Source organism: Petromyzon marinus, unplaced genomic scaffold, assembly GCF_048934315.1.
Source record: "Petromyzon marinus isolate PM22_M1 ecotype Great Lakes invasive population unplaced genomic scaffold, UKy_Petmar_22M1.pri1.0 PM_G_Scaffold_56, whole genome shotgun sequence".
Classification (NCBI taxonomy): Eukaryota; Metazoa; Chordata; class Hyperoartia; order Petromyzontiformes; family Petromyzontidae; genus Petromyzon; species Petromyzon marinus.
In genome coordinates, this window is record NW_027423009.1 from 1,341,223 (window position 1) to 1,365,084 (window position 23,862).

The following is a 23,862-nucleotide window of genomic DNA, read 5'->3' on the forward strand; positions in this document are numbered from 1 at the left end:
ATTAACTTAGTAAGATATTTACTTAGTTAGAGATTAACTTAGTAAGAGAGTAACTTAGTTAGAGATTAACTTAGAGATTAACTTAGTAAATATTAACTTAGTTAGATATTAACTTAGTAAGATATTAACTTAGTTAGAGATTAACTTAGTAAGATATTAACTTAGTAAGATATTAACTTAGTAAGATATTAACTTAGTAAGATATTAACTTAGTTAGAGATTAACTTAGTAAGATATTAACTTAGTTAGAGATTAACTTAGTAAGATATTAACTTATTAAGATATTAACTTAGTAAGATATTAACTTAGTAAGAGATTAACTTAGTAAGATGTTAACTTAGTAATAGATTAACTTAGTTAGATATTAACTTAGTAAGAGATTAACTTAGTAAGATATTAACTTAGTAAGAGATTAACTTAGTAAGAGATTAACTTAGTAAGATATTAACTTAGTAAGAGATTAACTTAGTAAGATATTAACCTAGTTAGATATTAACTTAGTAAGAGATTTAACTTAGTTAGATATTAACTTAGTTAGAGATTAACTTAGTTATATATTAACTTAGTAAGATATTAACTTAGTAAGAGATTAACTTAGTTAGAGATTAACTTAGTTAGAGATTAACTTAGTAAGAGATTAACTTAGTAAGATATTAACTTAAAGATTAACTTAGTAAGAGATTAACTTAGTAAGAGAGTAACTTAGTTAGAGATTAACTTAGAGATTAACTTAGTAAATATTAACTTAGTTAGATATTAACTTAGTAAGATATTAACTTAGTTAGATATTAACTTAGTTAGAGATTAACTGAGTAAGAGATTAACTTAGTAAGAGATTAACCTAGTTAGAGATTAACTTAGTTGCATATTAACTTAGTTAGATATTAACTTAGTAAGAGATTAACTTACTAAGATATTAACTTAGTAAGAGATTAACTTAGTAAATATTAACTTAGTAAGATATTAACTTAGTAAGAGATTAACTTAGTAAGATATTAACTTAGTAAGATATTAACTTAGTAAGAGATTAACTTAGTAAGATATTCACTTAGTAAGAGATTAACTTAGTTAGATATTAACTTAGTTGGATATTAACTTAGTAATATATTAACTTAGTTAGAGATTAACTTAGAGATTAACTTAGTAAGAGATTAACTTAGTAAGAGATTAACTTAGTAAGATATTAACTTAATTAGAGATTAACTTAGTAAGAGATTAACTTAGAGATTAACTTAGTAAGATATTAACTTAGTTAGAGATTAACTTAGAGATTAACTTAGTTAGATATTAACTTAGTAAGAGATTAACTTAGTAAGATATTAACTTAGTAAGAGATTAACTTAGTAAGATATTAACTTAGTAAGATATTAACTTAGTAAGATATTAACTTAGTTAGAGATTAACTTAGTTAGAGATTAACTTAGTAAGATATTAACTTAGTTAGAGATTAACTTAGTAAGATATTAACTTATTAAGAGATTAACTTAGTAAGATATTAACTTAGTAAGAGATTAACTTAGTAAGATATTAACTTAGTAATAGATTAACTTAGAGATTAACTTAGTTAGATATTAACTTAGTAAGAGATTAACTTAGTAAGATATTAACTTAGTAATAGATTAACTTAGAGATTAACTTAGTTAAATATTAACTTAGTAAGAGATTATCTTAGTAAGAGATTAACTTAGTTATAGATTAACTTAGTAAGATATTAACTTAGTAAGATATTAACTTAATAAGAGATTAACTTAGTAAGATATTAACTTAGTTAGAGATTAACTTAGTTAGAGATTAACTTAGTTATAGATATTAACTTATTTAGATATCAACTTAGTAAGAGATTAACTTAGTAAGATATTAACTTAGTTAGAGATTAACTTAGTAAGATATTAGCTTAGTTAGAGATTAACTTAGTTAGAGATTAACTTAGTAAGAGATTAACTTAGTAAGAGATTAACTTAGTTAGATATTAACTTAGTTAGATATTAACTTAGTAAGAGATTAACTTAGTAAGAGATTAACTTAGTGAGATATTAACTTAGTAATATATTAACTTAGAGATTAACTTAGTAAGATATTAACTTAGTAAGAGATTAACTTAGTAAGAGATTATCTTAGTAAGATATTAACTTAGTAATAGATTAACTTAGAGATTAACTTAGTAAGATATTAACTTAGTAAGAGATTAACTTAGTAAGATATTAACTTAGTTAGAGATTAACTTAGTAAGATATTAACTTAGCAAGAGATTAACTTAGTTAGATATTAACTTAGTAAGATATTAACTTAGTAAGATATTAACTTAGTAAGAGATTAACTTAGTAAGAGATTAACTTAGTAAGATATTAACTTAGTAAGATATTAACTTAGTAAGATATTAACTTAGAGATTAACTTAGTAAGATATTAACTTAGATAGATATTAACTTAGATATTAACTTAGTAAGAGATTAACTTAGTAAGAGATTAACTTAGTTAGATATTAACTTAGTAAGATATTAACTTAGTAAGAGATTAACTTAGTAAGATATTAACTTAGTTAGATATTAACTTAGTTAGATATTAACTTAGATAGATATTAACATAGTAAGATATTAACTTAGTTAGAGATTAATTCAGTAAGATATTAACTTAGTAAGATATTAACTTAATAATAGATTAACTTAGTAATATATTAACTTAGTAAGAGATTAACTTAGAGATTAACTTAGTTATAGATTAACTTAGTAAGATATTAACTTAGTTATATATTAACTTAGTTAGATATTAACTTAGGAAGAGATTAACTTAGTAAGATATTAACTTAGTAAGATATTAACTTAGTAAGAGATTAACTTAGTAAGAGATTAACTTAGTAAGATATTAACTTAGAGATTAACTTAGTAAGATATTAACTTAGTAAGATATTAACTTAGTTAGAGATTAACTTAGTTGCATATTAACTTAGTTAGATATTAACTTAGTAAGAGATTAACTTAGTAAGAGATTAACTTAGTAAGAGATTAACTTAGTAAATATTAACTTAGTAAGATATTAACTTAGTAAGAGATTAACTTAGTAAGATATTAACTTAGTAAGATATTAACTTAGTAAGAGATTAACTTAGTAAATATTAACTTAGTTAGATATTAACTTAGTAAATATTAACTTAGTAAGAAATTAACTTAGTAATATATTAACTTAGTAAGATATTAACTTAGTAAGATATTAACTTAGTAAGATATTCACTTAGTAAGAGATTAACTTAGTTAGATATTAACTTAGTTAGATATTAACTTAGTAATATATTAACTTAGTTAGAGATTAACTTAGTAAGATATTAACTTAGTTAGAGATTAACTTAGTTTTATTTTAACTCAGTTAGAGATTAACCTAGTTAGAGATTAACTTAGTAAGAGATTAACTTAGTAAGATATTAACTTAGTAAGAGATTAACTTAGTTAGAGATTAACTTAGTAAGAGATTAACTTAGTAAGATATTAACTTAGTTAGAGATTAACTTAGTAAGAGATTAACTTAAAGATCAACTTAGTAAGAGATTAACTTAGTGAGAGATTAACTTAGTTATTAACTTAGTAAGATATTAACTTAGTTAGAGATTAACTTAGTAAGAGATTAACTTAGAGATTAACTTAGTAAGAGATTAACTTAGTTAGAGATTAACTTAGTTAGAGATTAACTTAGTAAGATATTAACTTAGTTAGAGATTAACTTAGTAAGATATTAACTTATTAAGAGATTAACTTAGTAAGATATTAACTTAGTAATAGATTACCTTAGAGATTAACTTAGTTAGATATTAACTTAGTAAGAGATTAACTTAGTAAGATATTAACTTAGTAATAGATTAACTTAGAGATTAACTTAGTTGGAGATTAACTTAGTTATAGATTAACTTAGTAAGATATTAACTTAGTAAGATATTAACTTAGTAAGAGATTAACTTAGTTAGAGATTAACTGAGTTAGAGATTAACTTAGTTAGATATTAACTTATTTAGATATTAACTTATTTAGATATTAACTTAGTAAGATATTAACTTAGTAAGATATTAACTTAGTAAGATATTAACTTAGTTAGAGATTAACTTAGTTAGAGATTAACTTAGTAAGATATTAACTTAGTAAGAGATTAACTTAGTAAGATGTTAACTTAGTAATAGATTAACTTAGTTAGATATTAACTTAGTAAGAGATTAACTTAGTAAGAAATTAACTTAGTAAGAGATTAACTTAGTAAGAGATTAACTTAGTAAGATATTAACTTAGTAAGAGATTAACTTAGTAAGATATTAACCTAGTTAGAGATTAACTTAGTAAGAGATTTAACTTAGTTAGATATTAACTTAGTTAGAGATTAACTTAGTTATATATTAACTTAGTAAGATATTAACTTAGTAAGAGATTAACTTAGTTAGAGATTAACTTAGTTAGAGATTAACTTAGTAAGAGATTAACTTAGTAAGATATTTACTTAGTTAGAGATTAACTTAGTAAGAGAGTAACTTAGTTAGAGATTAACTTAGAGATTAACTTAGTAAATATTAACTTAGTTAGATATTAACTTAGTAAGATATTAACTTAGTTAGAGATTAACTTAGTAAGATATTAACTTAGTAAGATATTAACTTAGTAAGATATTAACTTAGTAAGATATTAACTTAGTTAGAGATTAACTTAGTAAGATATTAACTTAGTTAGAGATTAACTTAGTAAGATATTAACTTATTAAGATATTAACTTAGTAAGATATTAACTTAGTAAGAGATTAACTTAGTAAGATGTTAACTTAGTAATAGATTAACTTAGTTAGATATTAACTTAGTAAGAGATTAACTTAGTAAGATATTAACTTAGTAAGAGATTAACTTAGTAAGAGATTAACTTAGTAAGATATTAACTTAGTAAGAGATTAACTTAGTAAGATATTAACCTAGTTAGAGATTAACTTAGTAAGAGATTTAACTTAGTTAGATATTAACTTAGTTAGAGATTAACTTAGTTATATATTAACTTAGTAAGATATTAACTTAGTAAGAGATTAACTTAGTTAGAGATTAACTTAGTTAGAGATTAACTTAGTAAGAGATTAACTTAGTAAGATATTAACTTAGTTAGAGATTAACTTAGTAAGAGAGTAACTTAGTTAGAGATTAACTTAGAGATTAACTTAGTAAATATTAACTTAGTTAGATATTAACTTAGTAAGATATTAACTTAGTTAGATATTAACTTAGTTAGAGATTAACTGAGTAAGAGATTAACTTAGTAAGAGATTAACCTAGTTAGAGATTAACTTAGTTGCATATTAACTTAGTTAGATATTAACTTAGTAAGAGATTAACTTACTAAGATATTAACTTAGTAAGAGATTAACTTAGTAAATATTAACTTAGTAAGATATTAACTTAGTAAGAGATTAACTTAGTAAGATATTAACTTAGTAAGATATTAACTTAGTAAGAGATTAACTTAGTAAGATATTCACTTAGTAAGAGATTAACTTAGTTAGATATTAACTTAGTTGGATATTAACTTAGTAATATATTAACTTAGTTAGAGATTAACTTAGAGATTAACTTAGTAAGAGATTAACTTAGTAAGAGATTAACTTAGTAAGATATTAACTTAATTAGAGATTAACTTAGTAAGAGATTAACTTAGAGATTAACTTAGTAAGATATCAACTTAGTTAGAGATTAACTTAGTAAGATATTAACTTATTAAGAGATTAACTTAGTAAGATATTAACTTAGTAATAGATTAACTTAGAGATTAACTTAGTTAGATATTAACTTAGTAAGAGATTAACTTAGTAAGATATTAACTTAGTAAGATATTAACTTAGTAAGAGATTAACTTAGTAAGATATTAACTTAGTAAGATATTAACTTAGTAAGATATTAACTTAGTTAGAGATTAACTTAGTTAGAGATTAACTTAGTAAGATATTAACTTAGTTAGAGATTAACTTAGTAAGATATTAACTTATTAAGAGATTAACTTAGTAAGATATTAACTTAGTAAGAGATTAACTTAGTAAGATATTAACTTAGTAATAGATTAACTTAGAGATTAACTTAGTTAGATATTAACTTAGTAAGAGATTAACTTAGTAAGATATTAACTTAGTAATAGATTAACTTAGAGATTAACTTAGTTAGATATTAACTTAGTAAGAGATTATCTTAGTAAGAGATTAACTTAGTTATAGATTAACTTAGTAAGATATTAACTTAGTAAGATATTAACTTAATAAGAGATTAACTTAGTAAGATATTAACTTAGTTAGAGATTAACTTAGTTAGAGATTAACTTAGTTATAGATATTAACTTATTTAGATATCAACTTAGTAAGAGATTAACTTAGTAAGATATTAACTTAGTTAGAGATTAACTTAGTAAGATATTAGCTTAGTTAGAGATTAACTTAGTTAGAGATTAACTTAGTAAGAGATTAACTTAGTAAGAGATTAACTTAGTTAGATATTAACTTAGTTAGATATTAACTTAGTAAGAGATTAACTTAGTAAGAGATTAACTTAGTGAGATATTAACTTAGTAATATATTAACTTAGAGATTAACTTAGTAAGATATTAACTTAGTAAGAGATTAACTTAGTAAGAGATTATCTTAGTAAGATATTAACTTAGTAATAGATTAACTTAGAGATTAACTTAGTAAGATATTAACTTAGTAAGAGATTAACTTAGTAAGATATTAACTTAGTTAGAGATTAACTTAGTAAGATATTAACTTAGCAAGAGATTAACTTAGTTAGATATTAACTTAGTAAGATATTAACTTAGTAAGATATTAACTTAGTAAGAGATTAACTTAGTAAGAGATTAACTTAGTAAGATATTAACTTAGTAAGATATTAACTTAGTAAGATATTAACTTAGAGATTAACTTAGTAAGATATTAACTTAGATAGATATTAACTTAGATATTAACTTAGTAAGAGATTAACTTAGTAAGAGATTAACTTAGTTAGATATTAACTTAGTAAGATATTAACTTAGTAAGAGATTAACTTAGTAAGATATTAACTTAGTTAGATATTAACTTAGTTAGATATTAACTTAGATAGATATTAACATAGTAAGATATTAACTTAGTTAGAGATTAATTCAGTAAGATATTAACTTAGTAAGATATTAACTTAATAATAGATTAACTTAGTAATATATTAACTTAGTAAGAGATTAACTTAGAGATTAACTTAGTTATAGATTAACTTAGTAAGATATTAACTTAGTTATATATTAACTTAGTTAGATATTAACTTAGGAAGAGATTAACTTAGTAAGATATTAACTTAGTAAGATATTAACTTAGTAAGAGATTAACTTAGTAAGAGATTAACTTAGTAAGATATTAACTCAGAGATTAACTTAGTAAGATATTAACTTAGTAAGATATTAACTTAGTTAGAGATTAACTTAGTAAGAGATTTACTTAGTAAGAGATTAACTTAGTAAGATATTAACTTAGTTAGAGATTAACTTAGTAATAGATTAACTTAGTTAGAGATTAACTTAGTAAGATATTAACTTAGTAAGAGATTAACTTAGTAAGATATTAACTTAGTAAGATATTAACTTAGTTAGATATTAACTTAGTTAGAGATTAACTTAGTTATATATTAACTTAGTTAGAGATTAACTTAGTTTTATTTTAACTCAGTTAGAGATTAACCTAGTTAGAGATTAACTTAGTAAGATATTAACTTAGTAAGATATTAACTTAGTAAGATATTAACTTAGATATTAACTTAGTAAGATATTGACTTAGATATTAACTTATTAAGATATTAACTTAGTAAGAGATTAACTTAATAAGAGATTAACTTAGAGATTAACCTCGTTAGAGATTAACGTCGTTAGAGATTCACCTAGTCAGGGATAACTTACTAACAGTTATTTCAAAGTAAATAAACAGCAATGGTTTAACACAAAGCAACATTCCGCACACGTTCAACATTCACCAGTCTGGCTCGCTTCAACCAATGCTGGTGAACTGCAAGATAGATCATTACAGGTGAAGGACATTTTTATTTAAACTTTCGTGACTGCAGCGGTCCGTATTCTAACGGTTCTTTCGGTAAAACAAAGTTAACGTACATAGAAAAAAATAATAATCCAAATAAAGCGATTAAAAATATCACGACCTTTCGGTTGCAACACAAGCGTATGACGGACCGCTTTGTGTTTGCGTATCGAAACGTCGTGATGTTTTTAATAACTTTTTTTTCGATCTACGTAGCTTAATTAAAATATACTCTTTGGTTCTTTCGGTAAAGTCACGTAGGTATACATTTTATATAGAGTATGGATTCCTGCAGTCACGAAAGCTTCAAATCTAGATTTTACTGAAAGAACCATAGAACACAGGCAAGGACCCTATCAGATATGGGTCCTATAACCAAAAGCAACATCACCCCCTGCCGGCAAATACCTGTTTAGGTTGTTCTATGGATGTCATAGGCACGTGGAATTTCCATTTGGCTCAGGGTTGTGTTTACCTTGTGCTCCACAAGGACAAGCTGTCATGAGGGGGTCCCTTAGGCTAAAATGAAGCTGACGCTCAGATCATTTGTTACAGTGTGTGTGCAATATGAATACATTTATAATCTTTCACAACTATCGACATATGCCTTCAACTAATGTTTGTATCATGTATTTCACTGTCTAAAAACATCTAAATACGACAAAAAAACAAAGTGAAATCACGCGTCGCTATGTGCAAATGACTGCGTACAGTGTTAGCATTTTTATATTTGCATGGCACGCCTTAAGTGTACTACATTTCGAGGACAACATTTGCCCTTTGATGGGTCAAAACATGTTTTTTACATTTTAGCACCCGATTTGAAGATGGATTGTAGCCCTTGAACGTCATTGTCCCATAGTTGTGGAGTTGGGTGCTCTATGCAATGCATTTGGATTAATGTGGCTTATTTATAGCACCTCATCTCAAACAACGCGGTGGGCATGTTTACTCTATATTATTAATCTACGTTTTACATTTAATTATTAATGAAAAACACAGTTGCGTAATATGAATATGTACAAAATACATAGCAGTAGTAATGATGGCTACTACAATAATGTACTTCATGAAGGTTGACTAGAGTACATTTTTTATCGTATTTCCCATTGCCATGACAACAAACATTTGTTGCAACATACGTATTGTGGTAGCAATGATGGTCTGCTAGCTTGCAGGGCCGTGAGAGAAAGCGGCGGCTTATTGCGGAGGCCTTTATCCAGCAGTGGATCGACCATGGCTGATGACGATCCACTGTAGTGCCCTCATCTATACGCAGAAAACGAATCGCTGGTGTGTTGCATGATGAGGTGGCCCAGACCCTTTCACACGATGCTCTATTTGAAGTTAAACATCATATTCACGTGGAGCCACATCTCCACATTCGATATAAAATGTTGCCAGTATCAAACACACCGTAATACCCGCACCTCCGATTAGCACGGTTGGCTACGTACGGGGCAGAACACGCGTACGTGTGTGTCCACACTTCTACACGAGGATAAGTGGACGGAGATAAGCATTGATATTTGGATCCACCAACAATACCCCGCATATCGGTGTGGATAAGAAGAGTTTCCAACATGCGCGTTGCTATATGTATGAGTTCCCTAACACAGAAACGGAATTCTTGTTTTGCAAGAATAATGCGAGAATAATGTGATGTTTGTTGTTGTCGTTACAGTGTTCACAAAGGCGTGGAGTCGATGGATGGCTTTGGCCAGTATTCTGGTGCGTATACCAATGACTTTCAAGGAAATCTCAAATGCGGCGATTCCTCAGAAAGTAGAGAAGCCAAAGAGAACGTTGGAGGTGAGATAATGAGACTTGGTGTATGAGTACATGTGATGGGTAGTCTCAAATGGTTTCGTTTTATTGTTGCGTAAAGCATCAGTCGCTTCACCAGCATTGGTGCAAGCAAGCTTGAAGATACTCAATGTCGAAACCAATACAGAGCTTTCCTGTGTTGTACCAATGCTGCTGATGGGATGTGCAAATCATACTTTTATATTTTTTTACGTGGAGGCGCATATATGGGAAGGGGTCATAGCTGCTTATTTATGTAGTTACCTATAGTATTCTCCACAATCGTGCTCATTATACGTTTGTGTTAACTGTACATTGCAACCTTCTTCCTAATATTCCGAAGGGACTTTTCAGATTTCTCTTTAATTGTATAATTATGTAATAATAGGGGTTTTCCCCTTTTTTCTGGCAACAAAACTGAAACCTTTTTAACAAGGATTCACGTTACTGCATAAACCACAATAATTGCAGTCAAAATGCAAACAAAAAACATACTATGATAATATATGCATTGTCCTTGAAACTGAAAACATATCTCTTTTTTTCCCCAGAAAACTCGGAAGACTTTAGTATCAGTGAAATGCGATCAGTTTCTGAAATTCGTATCCTTTTTTAGATTGCCTCTTTAAAACAAAAAAATAATCGATCATATCAAGTGAGGGCCCTTGCCTGTAAGATTGGTATTTCACTCACCAGAATTGAGCTTCAACCGGACTAGACTTTGCTTTTTTGTTGTTGCATCAACGCTGCTGAAATTATTCACTCCGAGAAAGACGTGTGGCCGCTCGGATGTGTAATACATCGCCTTATTTTTTTATATTATGTGCAGGGACAGGTATGTGACAGAGGAGTATTGCATGCTTGATGTTTTTGTGCTATTTTTACTATGTTCATTTGTGAACATTCAACAAAATGTATATGAAATTAATGAGTGGACTTCCTTCAGCTGTGTTGCTTTTGAAACGAAGTAAGAACCAACCAGGTAGGCTTCAGCGGTAGAGGGATCAGCTCACAATCTCAAGGTTGTGAAATTCAAATCCTGATTGGAGGTTGACTCAGCCCATTTTCCCTCTGGGGTTAATATAAAATTATTACCACTTTGTTGGGGAAGTCAACTGGTTGTCCTATAAGAATGTGGAATTTCCACCACTGGTTCAGGGCTGTAAACAGGAGTTTAGCACCGCCTCAGTGCTCATTTGAGCAGGAAATCACCGACTTTTTTGTTTACCTTGTTTACCTTAGAAGTGTCTTAGTCTGTCTTCTGGGTTCTTTCGGTAAAGTCACCCACGTTAAAGGGAAATAATAAAATAATAAAATAAAACAATAATATAAAATTCTCACGACGTTTCGGCCACAACACAAGTAACCTTCTTCTGTCTTAGTCTGGTGCTCTATCATTGTGTCATCTATATATTCAGAGTGGTCCAGATGTTTTGTGACCCCCCCCCCCATTTAATTCACAAAACCTTCATATTTTTAAAATAAAGTTTCTTCAAAACAGAAATGAATACACAAAGGGGGAAAATGTTACGAGTCAATTAATTGGAGGTCACAAAACATCTGGAGCACCCTTCAGAATATAAATAACAAACAATAACGTCAATGAAACCACAATAATTAAAATACTTGCTGGATTGTGTGACATTGTGTGTTTTTATGAGCAAAAATGTAGTTATGCTTTCTGAAAAAGGTGTTGAGACTCAGTGAGACTCTCATTGATAAATAAGCGTAACAACGACAATAACCCCAAACAATGCGAATGTACAATTTCCTCATAATAAATGTTAGCACATGTTTGTCTTTGAATAAAGTAACAAAAGTCTCCTTTTTCAGTTATTCTCCACGGGAATTCATAATCCTAAACATATGTTATCCTAAACTTACCTTCAGCGTTGCCTTACAGACATATTTTCAAGGAGTTTCCTTTTTTTAACTCGGTTCAGTCTCGCGTCATGGATGACGTAAGTATATGGCATTTTACACTTAAACAAACGTGTAACTTACGGTTTGATTTCTATGCAGTGATACCAGTTTTGTTTTGCTCGGTACTATACATCTTCATTACTGATTGTAACTATGTCTGTGGAATGTACCAAGAGGGTTGATATTAATGGTCATTACTAAGTGAAACAATCATAAGGTTACAACGTTTAAGATTTCTAGAGGTAATCATACAGGCATATTTAACACGTAGGCTTTCGCGACCAATATTATTCACCATTCTGGCGAATTGCCCGATGATGCTGGATGTAATTACCAGCGAAACGTCGTACTCAAACTGTAAATGGTGTGGATTCACTCTTCAACACACCGGTGGGCTATAGTAGTGAACTATTTGTCTTTTGTCAACGTGACACTTTTTTGCTGATTGGCCGTGTCGGGTGGTGGAGGGTTACGACACATTTATAAATAACGCGATCTAACCCAAAAACCTTTATTATGAATACATGCATATCATGCAAGCATATGCATGCTATGATGAGGTGACTGAACAGCAGAGTGAGCGGCTCACAATCTGAAATTTGTTATTTCAAATCTAGGTTGGGGGTTAACTCACCCCATCATCCTACCAGGGTTGATATAATTGGTACCACTTTGTGGATGAGTCAGCAGTTATTACCCAATGGAGAGACAGACTCATCCCCAACTTAACACCGCCTCAATGCTTAATTGTGACTAACTCTGCAGAATTGATAACACTTGCACAACTTCCAAGAGGCAATGACAGTACCTCATATGAATGCTGGAGATGCCTTTACACGATGTTTAACAAACTTTGTCTTACATTTTTTAAAATTAAGATTCTGTACACAAACAGACCTGTAGTGGTTTGTGCTCCGACTGGTTCTGGGAAGACTGTTATTTTTGAGCTGGCCATAATTCAACTCTTAATGGAATGCCAAGGGCCCTCCTACAATGCAAAAGTTATTTATAGTAAGTACGTCTCTTAATTGTTGCATTATACATTGTTGCAATTGCCCACGCGGCATTGCATTCGTACAACAGCAAGCACGCTTGATGTAGACCTGTGTGAGCATGAATGTGACGCGCACCCCCTAGTGGCCCCCATCAAGGCACTGTGTCGGGAGAAATTCGAAGACTGGCAGAACAAGTTTGGAGCACTCGGCATTCAGTGCAAAGAGCTTACCGGAGACACGGACGTCGATGACTATTTTGAGACACAAGATGCCCAAATAATATTGACAACACCGGTAAGTGTTGAAAAAATAAATACGCTGACAATACGCCTCCTTCACGTAGCTGTCCTTCCACATTAAAATTAAGGGTATATTTTTAGACATCCCATCAGCCACCACACGACCTTCTGGGATCATAATAATTTCAGCAGTATTGGTTCAACACAAGCAATACTCTGGACCGGTTTTGCTTATCACTGTCTCATCAGCAGAGTCAGGCTTTCTTAAGCCTATTTTTCTGAATTGCTCGATGTGTATAGGTGAGGACCCACTCTGTTAGATATGGGTCCTAGTTTGATGCTGACCTACATAATACGGAACACAACGTAATATCTCACCTGTGCTCAGGTTTCTCATTGGCTCCCAGTTCACACCCGCATTGAGTTTAACATTCTCCTACTCGTGTTCAAGGCCTTTAATGGGCTTGCTGCACCTCACATCCAGGAGACGATTCAACCGTACACTCCGCAAAGTTGATTCAGCCATACACTCCCCTGAGATCTCTCATATCCACCGATAATTCCATACTCGGGTGTGGCACGCTCCCAGAGTGTGAACCTGGGGTCACGGGGCTTTTGTTTGTACATTGTAATGTTTATATCTCTACTGGGCTCACTGACCTCATTTGTTTGCAGGAAAAATGGGATAGCACAACAAGACAGTGGCACGACAGGTCTCTCGTGCAGGTCGTGAGGCTGTTTCTGATCGATGAGGTAGAGTACATGACTGTATTGTTCTTGGTTTTCCTCGGCATACTTTTGTAAATACAGCGATACCCCCATTTACTCCCCCCCCCCCCGCCACCTCACATATCGCAAATACGTCGTCACTTTATGGATGCCACTACCTGTTTTGCGTCGCCTCCACCCACACATACGTCGATGGCAGCGGCCGTCCTTTCTCGGGTCCGTCTCAGCCTCAGCCTCAGCCTCCACCTACCCTGTAAATTGCTTTGATTGACGTTGTTTGGATATTTGCTGTCGCACCTTTCAGGAACGCATCCCCGACGTAAGACGGGTTATTCCTTTTTGATTTAAAGCTTTCGTGACTGCAGTAATTCATATTCTTAGCTCTTTCGGTAAAGTCACGTTGAAGGGAAACAATAAAATAATAAAATATATATGGTCGACCATGGTCGAAACGTCGTGAGAATTTGTATTGTTTTATATATATTTTATTATTTTATTGTTTCCCTTCAACGTGAGTTTACCGAAAGAGCTAAGAATACGGGTTATTCCTGTGCACAGTATTGAATTTACAGGAAGCGGCCACAGCGGTGCGATGGTTAGCGCGCTCTGGATTTGCAATCCAATAAAGTGACATAGTTATACAGGGACTCCTTGACTTATGAGATAGACGTGTGCCTGGAAAGGTGCGCGTATCTCAAAATCGCGTATGTTCAATAGCAATTTTCCCAGAAGAAATGATGGTACAGGAGGTGGTTCGGGGATTTCACTCGCACTCGCTGGCATAATCGCTTTTATTATCCTAGCCTATATCAATACAATACATGTACCCACAATATAATACTTTAAATTAAAAAGAAAATCACGTAAACTCTAATTTACTTCCTATAAAATAAGGAAATATGGTATTGCTTGTTAAGACGCCGGAGTTGCGTTGCGGAGGGGATGGATGGAGGCGAGGAGGGAGACAGACTTAGAGCTTAGAGTTAGTGAATGCCGTACAAGTAGAGCGCACGAGTTATCGTACCGCACTGGTTGCTGGCAACGCCGTTGGGTCGTGGTGCCAGGCTAGGGTGGCGCATCTCGTGTTGCGGATGACGATATTCCGAAAATTGCCTAGCGTATGTCAATATAAAGTCTAAATACAACGCGCGCGTTATTCCAAAATGACGTACCACAAAAGCAGGTAAACCGAGGATTGCATGCATACGGTTACAGTACCTAATTTGAATATATGGTCATCGAATTGAAGTGGGAGTACCATGTGTTAATTTTTCGATCATAAAGTTGGACCCATTCAAACAACTTATAAAGAAGTTGCTGGCATTTGTGCCCAGGTGTCTGAGATGTTGGGAATTTCGTGGCAAGACAGAATACTGTAAGCAATGCAGAAGTCTGGAAGAGTACACGACAGCTCAGTACTTCAGGGTGGTTCATGCTTGCAGGATGGGGAAGGGCCAATTGCCGATACAGGCATTGTAATGGTCTCCACGAGTTTGGACAACTCAAGGAAAAGAACCTGAGACAAGATCGTGGGATACTTCGATATAAAAAAAATCATGGAAGTTGCGTCGTGTTATGCTGTGGGTCATGGTGCAGGTACACACAGTAGGGGATGAGTCACGTGGTGCCACCTTGGAGGCTGTGGTCAGCAGAATGAAGACGCTTTATAACCTTGTCCCTCCAACCTCCACAAAGGATGCGCTTCAACCGCTGCATACCTGTGCGGGAGTACGGATCATCGCCCTGTCAGCCACCATTCCCAATATAGAAGATGTGAGTTGGCATACTTATTATACATTGTTTAAACATATACTGTATCGCTACAATCTTGATTTGAAGCTTTCGTGACTGCAGAAATCCATACACTTGGGTTCTTTCGGTGAAGTCACGTATATATAATTTGTATTTATTTTATACCTACGTGACTTGAGCGAAAGAACCAAAGAGTATATATATTGCTATAACATTGATTAATAGCCAGGTGGCTCAGTGGTAGAGCGAGCGGCTCGCAATCAGAAGGCTGCGAGTTAAAGTCCTCGTTGGGGGTGCTAACTCGTTCCATGGTCCTTCGGGGTCATTAAAATCAGTATCACTTTGTGGGGGAGTCAATATTGGTTCTACGGATAGACTCTCCCCCGTTATAAGAATGTAGAATGTCCACCGCTGGCTCAGGGCTGTAAACAGGATATGAGCACCGCCTCAATGCTCATTTGAGTAAAAAAATAACCTTCACATCTACTATAAACTAGTTGCATTTAATTTGTAACATCCACTGTTAAAAGGAATTTGTGTCATCTTAATCAAGTTGCACGTGGGCAAATGCCCAGACATTCTTTTTGACTTATATATATAAAATATGGAGAGGTATGAATACCTCTCAATGCATTTAAATTAATATTTGTATATCCTCTACAAATATTGCTGAGGCATCCACCTTTCTCTTTCTAGGTTGCCGAGTGGTTGTCTGATAGGGATGGAACGGCAATCTTCGTAAAATTGGATGAAAAGCATCGGCCTGTGAAACTCCGCAAAATCGTGTTGGGATTTCCTTTCTATCGTCTACAGACTGCCTTTAAATTTGACTTGATACTCAACTACAAGCTCGCAAAAATTATACAAACATATTCTGAGCAAAAGCCAACGCTCATTGTGAGTACATGTCTTATTTGTTGTTCCAAGTCAAAATGGCATGATTAGTTTAATTGCATATTATTTTAAATTTAAATGTTTTGCATGCATAGCCCTTAAATATGGAATATGTTAAGGTGTATATGGCCTCCATTGACACATACATAGCAAACAGGAAATGCCATGTGGACAAAAATCTCATGTGTAGCCTTAACAGACTTTTGGGGGAAGTGCTGGTGGAAGTGCTGGTAAGCGAGCACTTATGAAGACCATCATGAGCACACGAGGGGGTGGGTGGGCAGCACCACGCCGGACCGCCTTTGTTTCCCCAATGCTGATGTTTCAGTATCACAGCAGGTACTCATTTGAGGCTGAGTAGACCTAAGGAAGCCCCAGAATTGGTTGAAATATTCACCGTCGCTTTTGATCATGAGCGGGAATCGAACTCGGGTAACAGGGTTTGTAGCACGGTTCACTAACCACCACTCCCCACTTGCATATCTATCACCATGCATATACAATCACACAACGGCAATATCCCCTGTTTAGTCTTTACAAGACTCAGTTTCAGTTTTCTCAGTTTCATTTATTTGGTGTAGAGCCCTGTGAGCCATCCGGCTCTTGAATCGGGTGCAACCGCAACAAACAAAAACATGAACAAGAAAAACATGATTATTCTTAGCTCTTTCGGTAAAGTCACGTTGAAGGGAAACAATAAAATAATAAAATATATATAAAACAATAAAAATTCTCACGACGTTTCGACCATAACACAAACGGTCGTCATCAGGTGTGAAAAGCAACGGCAAGAAACATTTGAAAGAAGTGTCGGTTCGCATTAATTAATTTATTTTTGAACGGTGTTTTTATTTATAAAAAAACGTCAGCGCCACGTGCAGCGATTTGGCAGTTTATTTAGAAGGACTAGTCCATCTATGTTCTGAAAAGAGGAGGGGGGAGACGAAAAATTAATGTATGCTGTCTGAAAGCCACCGTAAGCGTGAACAATCAATTAAGACCTGAAATGGTTTATCAAATCCTTCCAATGATTGCTAAGCCAGAATTGTGTGCTCCATTTAGAAAGTGTTTCTTTCGTGGACGGTTTGGTAACGCTGGCGCGCAAGCCGTTTAGAAGAGGTGGGTGGCTCTGAAGAGAGCCTTTGGGTTGGTTGAGTGCGCGAGAGATGAAGCCGTAGAGAGTGCGGCCCTGGCACTTGAGGGCGTAGACCACGTCCGTGGCGGTGACGACCTCGCGCTGTCTGGGCAAGAAGCATTTAGCGAGTACCTGTAGAGGCCATACACATATACATTTGCGCACACAAAACGTTATAAAATTATGCATTTATACAATGAATATCACACCTAGTCAAGCGCACATATATAAATATTAAAATGGTTTAGGCCTTAGATATTTCACGTGTATTCCTTTGGAAGCAGGCATACTTTTTAATAGTGTGCATTGAAGGCACCTTGTGGTTATTCTTTTACAGTTCTGTGCGACGAGAAGAAGTGTTCAGCTGGCTGCAGCCACACTGGCTAAAGATGCTAAATTCATGATTGATTTCCAGCACAGGCAGAGGTAGGCGTGGGAATTGGGCTCTACACATATTCGTGTTTCGCAAATGTTCTGTGATTAAGATATTGGTGTAAAAGTAACGGTCAAGGTGCCGTCCTCAAGTTCTTTGTTCGAGCCACTGCTGGTGTTAACCTCCGCTTGAGAGAAAAAATATGTTGAATGACTCCAATATCCACGATGATGTTGGTCGCGAAAGCCTACGTGTTAAACTGACTTCATAATTTATTTTGCAATATGAAATACGTACCGAGGCCCTTCGCTCTTATTTGCCTTAGGCCCCTCATAAGTTTAATCTGGGCCTGATCATAATGCATCTAAGGCCCAGGGAACAAGGTGATCAAGGGGAGATTGACACATGTGATTGTGAAAATTCCACACTTACACTATGGCACCAAGTCCTTCCGTAGTAATATATCACTTGAGAGAGAGATGAGCGTGCAGACACATCATCATCAGCCATGATCAATCCACTGCTGGATGAAAAGCCAACTGATATTTTTTGTTTAGTGTGCTGTGAAGATGGAGTAAGCTCAAAAGTTTGTGCCGTGGAATAAAAATGTTGAGAAGCACTACTCTAGAGGGATATTGGTCTACTCTTTCACATTGACCAGACGTGTTGGAAGAGGCAGGCGTACCCACACTTTACTCCACTACGCGCGACCTACCAATTTATGTATTTATACACTTCTCGGTGGACAGGGGCAGTGTGGGGGGGGGGGGGTTAAAAGATCGCGCTCGAAGGTGGAATTGATTACAAGTCTAGCGTGCTCACCACTACACCATATATACTGATCATTTATTGTAATTTTAGACTGCAGAAGCATGCCTCTTGCCTAAAGGATATCAAGTTGAGAGGTGAGCTTGTAAAACCCTCACTGTTTTTAACGATGATTTAAAATAATTGCATCAAAATATCAAATTCACATTCGTGTAATTTGTTTTATTACTGTTGTAGATTTGCTGATGAAAGGAATTGCATACCATCATGCAGGGATGGAAACGTCTGATAGAAGAAACATTGAAGATGCTTTCTTGCAAGGAGAACTGCCAGTACTGTGTACGTAAAATATGAGCATATTATTTATTCATGGAGAGATTGTAAATTGATATATGTGTCCATGCATCAGGTTTGCATGTGGCTTTGTGAAATTAGTAGGGGCTGTTATGTGTGCATATTTCAAGATTACAAACCCATACTGATATCTAACAGAGTATCCTTGCCTGTAAGCATCTGGCAGTTCACCATCAATGGTTCAAGCAAACCTGACTGGTGCTGAGACACTGAACGTTGAAACTGATCCAGAGTTCTGCTTGTGTGTTGCACCAATGCCGCTGAAATTGTGGTTACTAACAGCTGCCTTGTGACCAACCGCATGTGATACATTTGCTGCCAGATACATGATGACAGTAATTTGTAGAGTTCAATATTTTTATGATGACTTATTAACTTCACCGAGTTACTTACGCTATGTTTTGTGCATTGGGGCGGCAGCGCGCTTTGACGCTCGTTACAGAGGTTACACAGGTTCGCATTTGGAATATGGCAATCCGTTATGATTAATACTGCAAGTATATGAATCATAGCATACTTTGTGCCGTCTGCTTAAGAGTGGACATTAATAATCCCGTGGCATGATTTGAAGAGAGTAGGCTGTTGTGTGCTGGTGTCGAGGTCCAGTATTTGTAAATGTTCCCACAAAATATCCAATCAGGAAGCATATAGCAATATGGCTGTCGCCTGATGAAGCTAGTTGTAATTACTGGTGAAACGTCTTACTCAGTTTGTAAATGCTGTGGCTTGGCTCTCCAACACACAACCGGTGTGCTGTACTAGTACACTACACTATACACTACATTATACACTACACTACTATACACTACACTATACACTACATTATACACTACACTACTATACACTACACTATACACTACATTATACACTACACTACTATACACTACACTATACACTACATTATACACTACACTATACACATTATACACTACACTACAATACACTACACTATACACTACTATACACTATACTACTATACACTACACTACTATACACTACATTATACACTACACTATACACTACATTATACACTACACTACTATACACTACACTACATTATACACTACTATAAACTACACTACACTATACACTAGTGCTGTACTAGTGACGAATTGGCCACATTCTGTTTACTTGACAACCCTTACGAGTTGGCTGTGGCGGGTGGTGGCGGGTTTTAACGACACATTTATATATATCTAACCCAAAAACTTATATTATGGAGCATATAGCAACATTGCCCCTACTGCGAAACTTCTGCAGAATATGTGCACACACAAAGCGCCTTTTTTTGTGATTGCCTTGTGATAAAAGAATGGTGCAAATACTGAATGTTTTTATTTGATTTGTCTGCAGTCTCTACAAGTACACTGGCTATGGGTGTAAACCTTCCTGCACACCTGGTCATCGTCAAATCTAGCATGCACTACACTGGGGGAGGCATGGTGCAGGAATATGGGGAAACAGATATTCTACAGATGATTGGCAGGGCAGGAAGACCACAGGTAGATGCACATATTCTGACTATATTGGTTCATACATCCTTACTTTTCGTTGTGCACAAATGTATTCTAGTTTATTAGATCCCATCTCTTGAAACCCATCATGTGGACGATATAGCATCTATTTTGAAGGGGTAAATATTTCTTGTTTATTTGTGCATTGATGTGGTGCCCATCTACTATATACAGCCCTAAGCCAGGGGTGAACCTCCTTAATTCCAATGGTATGGGAGAGTCTTTCCAAAGGACAACCAATGTTGACTTTTTCACAAAGTGATATTTATTTTATTGACCAAAAGAGGGATGATGGGCTGAGTCAACCTCTAACCATGAGTTGAACTCACAACCTTCCCATTGCAAGATGGCCGCTCTACCTCTGAGCCACCTGGCTGCTGCTGCTGCTGCAGGATGAAGTGAACTGTTGCACTATTCTTGCTCAATTATGAATGTGTCATAGCATGTTCACCATTTGTTAAAACATATGCATGTGCTTTTTTTAGCAAAATAGCAAAGCGTCAATTCCAATAGAATAACAAGCACAGTAATAGATTATAGACGCGTGTCGCCATGCTGGAAGTGGGGAGCGGTAGTGTAGCGGTGAGCGCGCTGCGTTATAAAGCCCGAGTAACGATTATCTTAACCGGACCTGGTGCTGGCCACCCACCCCCTCGTGTGCCGTGCTTGCCTTCACAGGTGTTCACTAACGGCACTCGCCCCGACAGCCAGTTAAGGCTCTACGGGGGATCTTTGTATTTTGTAGTAGTAGTATATACCTGTGGTAGCAAGGGTTTGTGGATTTTTTATTTTTTATTTAAAGCTTTCGTGACTGCAGTAATTCATATTCTTAGCTCTTTCGGTAAAGTCACGTTGAAGGGAAACAATATATATTGTTTCCCTTCAACGTGACTTTACCGAAAGGTTTGTGGATTGTGTATATTTGTGTGTCATACCCACTAGAGATGGCAGTACAGAAAGTTGGTTATGAACCCATATGTGTGAACCTGTGTTTCCCCCAGGAAGTTTCGTTTCCTCCCAAACACAAAACATATCCAAATAAATCAGGCAAATATTTCAATGAAGGATCCATCTGCATTTCCTGAAACTCATTAAATATTTTCCTGCATTTAGTTCATTATTAGTATGGCTATTTATCTATTTTTTATGTGAAGTAACATACGTGATATCATTTACAGTTTGATGTTTCAGCCACTGCGGTGATATTGACAAGAAATGAATTGAAAGAAAAATATGAACAAATGCTAAGTGGGACCCAGAAACTAGAAAGCAGGTAGGACAATAACGGCAGTTTTGTTATTATATGTATATATTGGGCATGAACATGTACATATTTGTGAACGTCATGTATAAAGTCAGCATCGGCATACACTGCCCGCTGAAGGCCTTCTTAGCCGTAAACATCCTTCACAGTCCAGTGATACAACAATCCACGTGTTCCATTACCTTGGCTACCACTCCATCGTTAGTTTTGAGCACTGGTCATCATTCCTACTCGTGACATGTCCTGCCCAAGCTTACTTATTTTTCTTCATAGCTTTGATGCCTCTAACTTGCATGTCTGGTATGTCATCAAAAACAGACGCTGCTTCTTCTTGTTCATGCTTTCTCCCTCTCTTCCCTCCCCTCTCATTACCCCGATATCTTGGCCCCAGTGACTCCTCCGCCTTAAGTCTTTGATGCATAAAAATGCTGTGACAAAACAGAGGTTATACTTCTCGGCTCCGTGCACTCAACTTCAGCTCATCACCCACAGTAACAGACACAACGTTGGTGGCTTCTGTGACCCTGCTCCGAAGTTTGAGGCCTATTTGAAAAGTGAAAAGTGAAATGTGAAATTCAGAAGTGATTTTTTTTCACCTTCAAAGTATTGTCAGCACGACATCATGCTTGTCAAACTATTATGCAGATAATTTGGATAATGCGTCTCTTCTCTCTTGTCGATTATTGCCATGCCATCTTGTTCGGCATGCGTCCAGCAAAAGTTCTCAATAGGCTGAAATTCAAGATTTAAAGCTTTCGTGACTGCAAGGATCCATACTCTTTGGTTGTATTCGGTAAAGTCACGTAGGTAAAAAATAAAACAACAAAAATCACGACGTTTCGGCCACAACACAAGCGGCCTTCATCAGGTGAAGGGATCAGGCTGTCTCGAGGACAGCGCTGAAGTGGAACACAGCCACGCTTAAAGGTCGCGGTCTGAGCGTGGCTCTGTTCCACTCAAGCGCTGTCCTCGAGACAGCCTGATCCCTTCACCTGATGAAGGACGCTTGTGTTGTGGCCGAAACGTCGTGATTTTTTGTTGTTTAATTTTTTACCTACGTGACTTTTACCGAATAGAACCAAAGAGTATAATAGGCTGAAATGTTTTCACAACGCAGCTTGCCTGACTCTTGCCTATAACCGCTTCATCCGAATATATCACACATGTTCTGGAATCTCTACTTTGGCTCTTGGTGAATCTCAGAGTCGACTCTGAGATCGTGTTACTGGCCTACAAAGCACCCACCTACCTTTGGGACTTTTTGAATCCCAGTATTCTATCTCACAATCTACATTTCATGGATTCCGGTCCTCTCTGCATCCCAAAGATGAGATAGCACTCCAAGGGCGATTGGGCCTTCTGCTGTGTGGTTCCCCATCTGTGGAATGCCCCCCCCCCAGCCATATTCGTGATTTTGGGCATTGTCGATGTTATTAAGTCACGATTGAAAACTGACGCCCATACTATTTCTTTGGAACACTAGACCAATTACTTAGTGCAAAGTATTAAATGTTGACATTGTCACATGTAACAGCACTTTGGTTCTTTTGAGGAGAAGTACCACATCAAAATAAACATTTATTTTGTATTATACTATCTTGTTCAGGATCTTCACAATTTCACGCTGTAATGAAAACTTTCTCAATTGATTTCAAGATACGTTCAGAATGATGCGTTTTTTTCCTACATTTTGTGAATTTCCATCAATCAGCTTTCCCTCTACAACTTCCATGTTCCCATTGCTATAAAGTAGCTACCGTGAATTTGTAAACACCTTCGGTCTCCTGCAGTTTGCACATGAATTTAACAGAGCACCTCAATGCGGAGATTGTACTGCACACGATCACAGATGTCAGCGTGGCATTGGATTGGATCCGATCCACATTCCTGTATATTCGGGCACTCAAAAACCCAAAGTATTACAGTAAGAAATGCATTTACAATTCAAAATTAAAACGTACAATATCCGCGTGATTATATTATCGCAATGTGTGCGATAGTATAATCACCAGGTTCCAATGATGCATATAAAATGAATAACAATAAACATGAGTAGGTGTATTGG

The 23,862-nt window shown here is 34.7% G+C and overlaps 1 protein-coding gene across 1 annotated transcript in view; it reads left to right on the forward strand.

Moving 5' to 3' along the window:
• Positions 1-9,732: 9,732 nt before the first annotated feature.
• LOC142918186 (putative ATP-dependent DNA helicase HFM1) overlaps positions 9,733-23,862 on the forward strand; it is a 30,099-nt gene continuing 15,969 nt past the window's right edge. The window contains exons 1-14 of the mRNA XM_076062312.1: positions 9,733-9,863; positions 10,409-10,459; positions 11,748-11,818; positions 12,659-12,791; positions 12,918-13,069; positions 13,690-13,767; positions 15,340-15,516; positions 16,192-16,392; positions 17,862-17,950; positions 18,759-18,802; positions 18,903-19,004; positions 20,373-20,521; positions 21,712-21,806; positions 23,588-23,721. Coding sequence (XP_075918427.1) covers positions 9,758-9,863; positions 10,409-10,459; positions 11,748-11,818; positions 12,659-12,791; positions 12,918-13,069; positions 13,690-13,767; positions 15,340-15,516; positions 16,192-16,392; positions 17,862-17,950; positions 18,759-18,802; positions 18,903-19,004; positions 20,373-20,521; positions 21,712-21,806; positions 23,588-23,721 — 1,582 coding nt within the window. The 5' untranslated portion in view covers positions 9,733-9,757. The remainder of the gene's footprint in view (positions 9,864-10,408; positions 10,460-11,747; positions 11,819-12,658; positions 12,792-12,917; positions 13,070-13,689; positions 13,768-15,339; positions 15,517-16,191; positions 16,393-17,861; positions 17,951-18,758; positions 18,803-18,902; positions 19,005-20,372; positions 20,522-21,711; positions 21,807-23,587; positions 23,722-23,862) is intronic.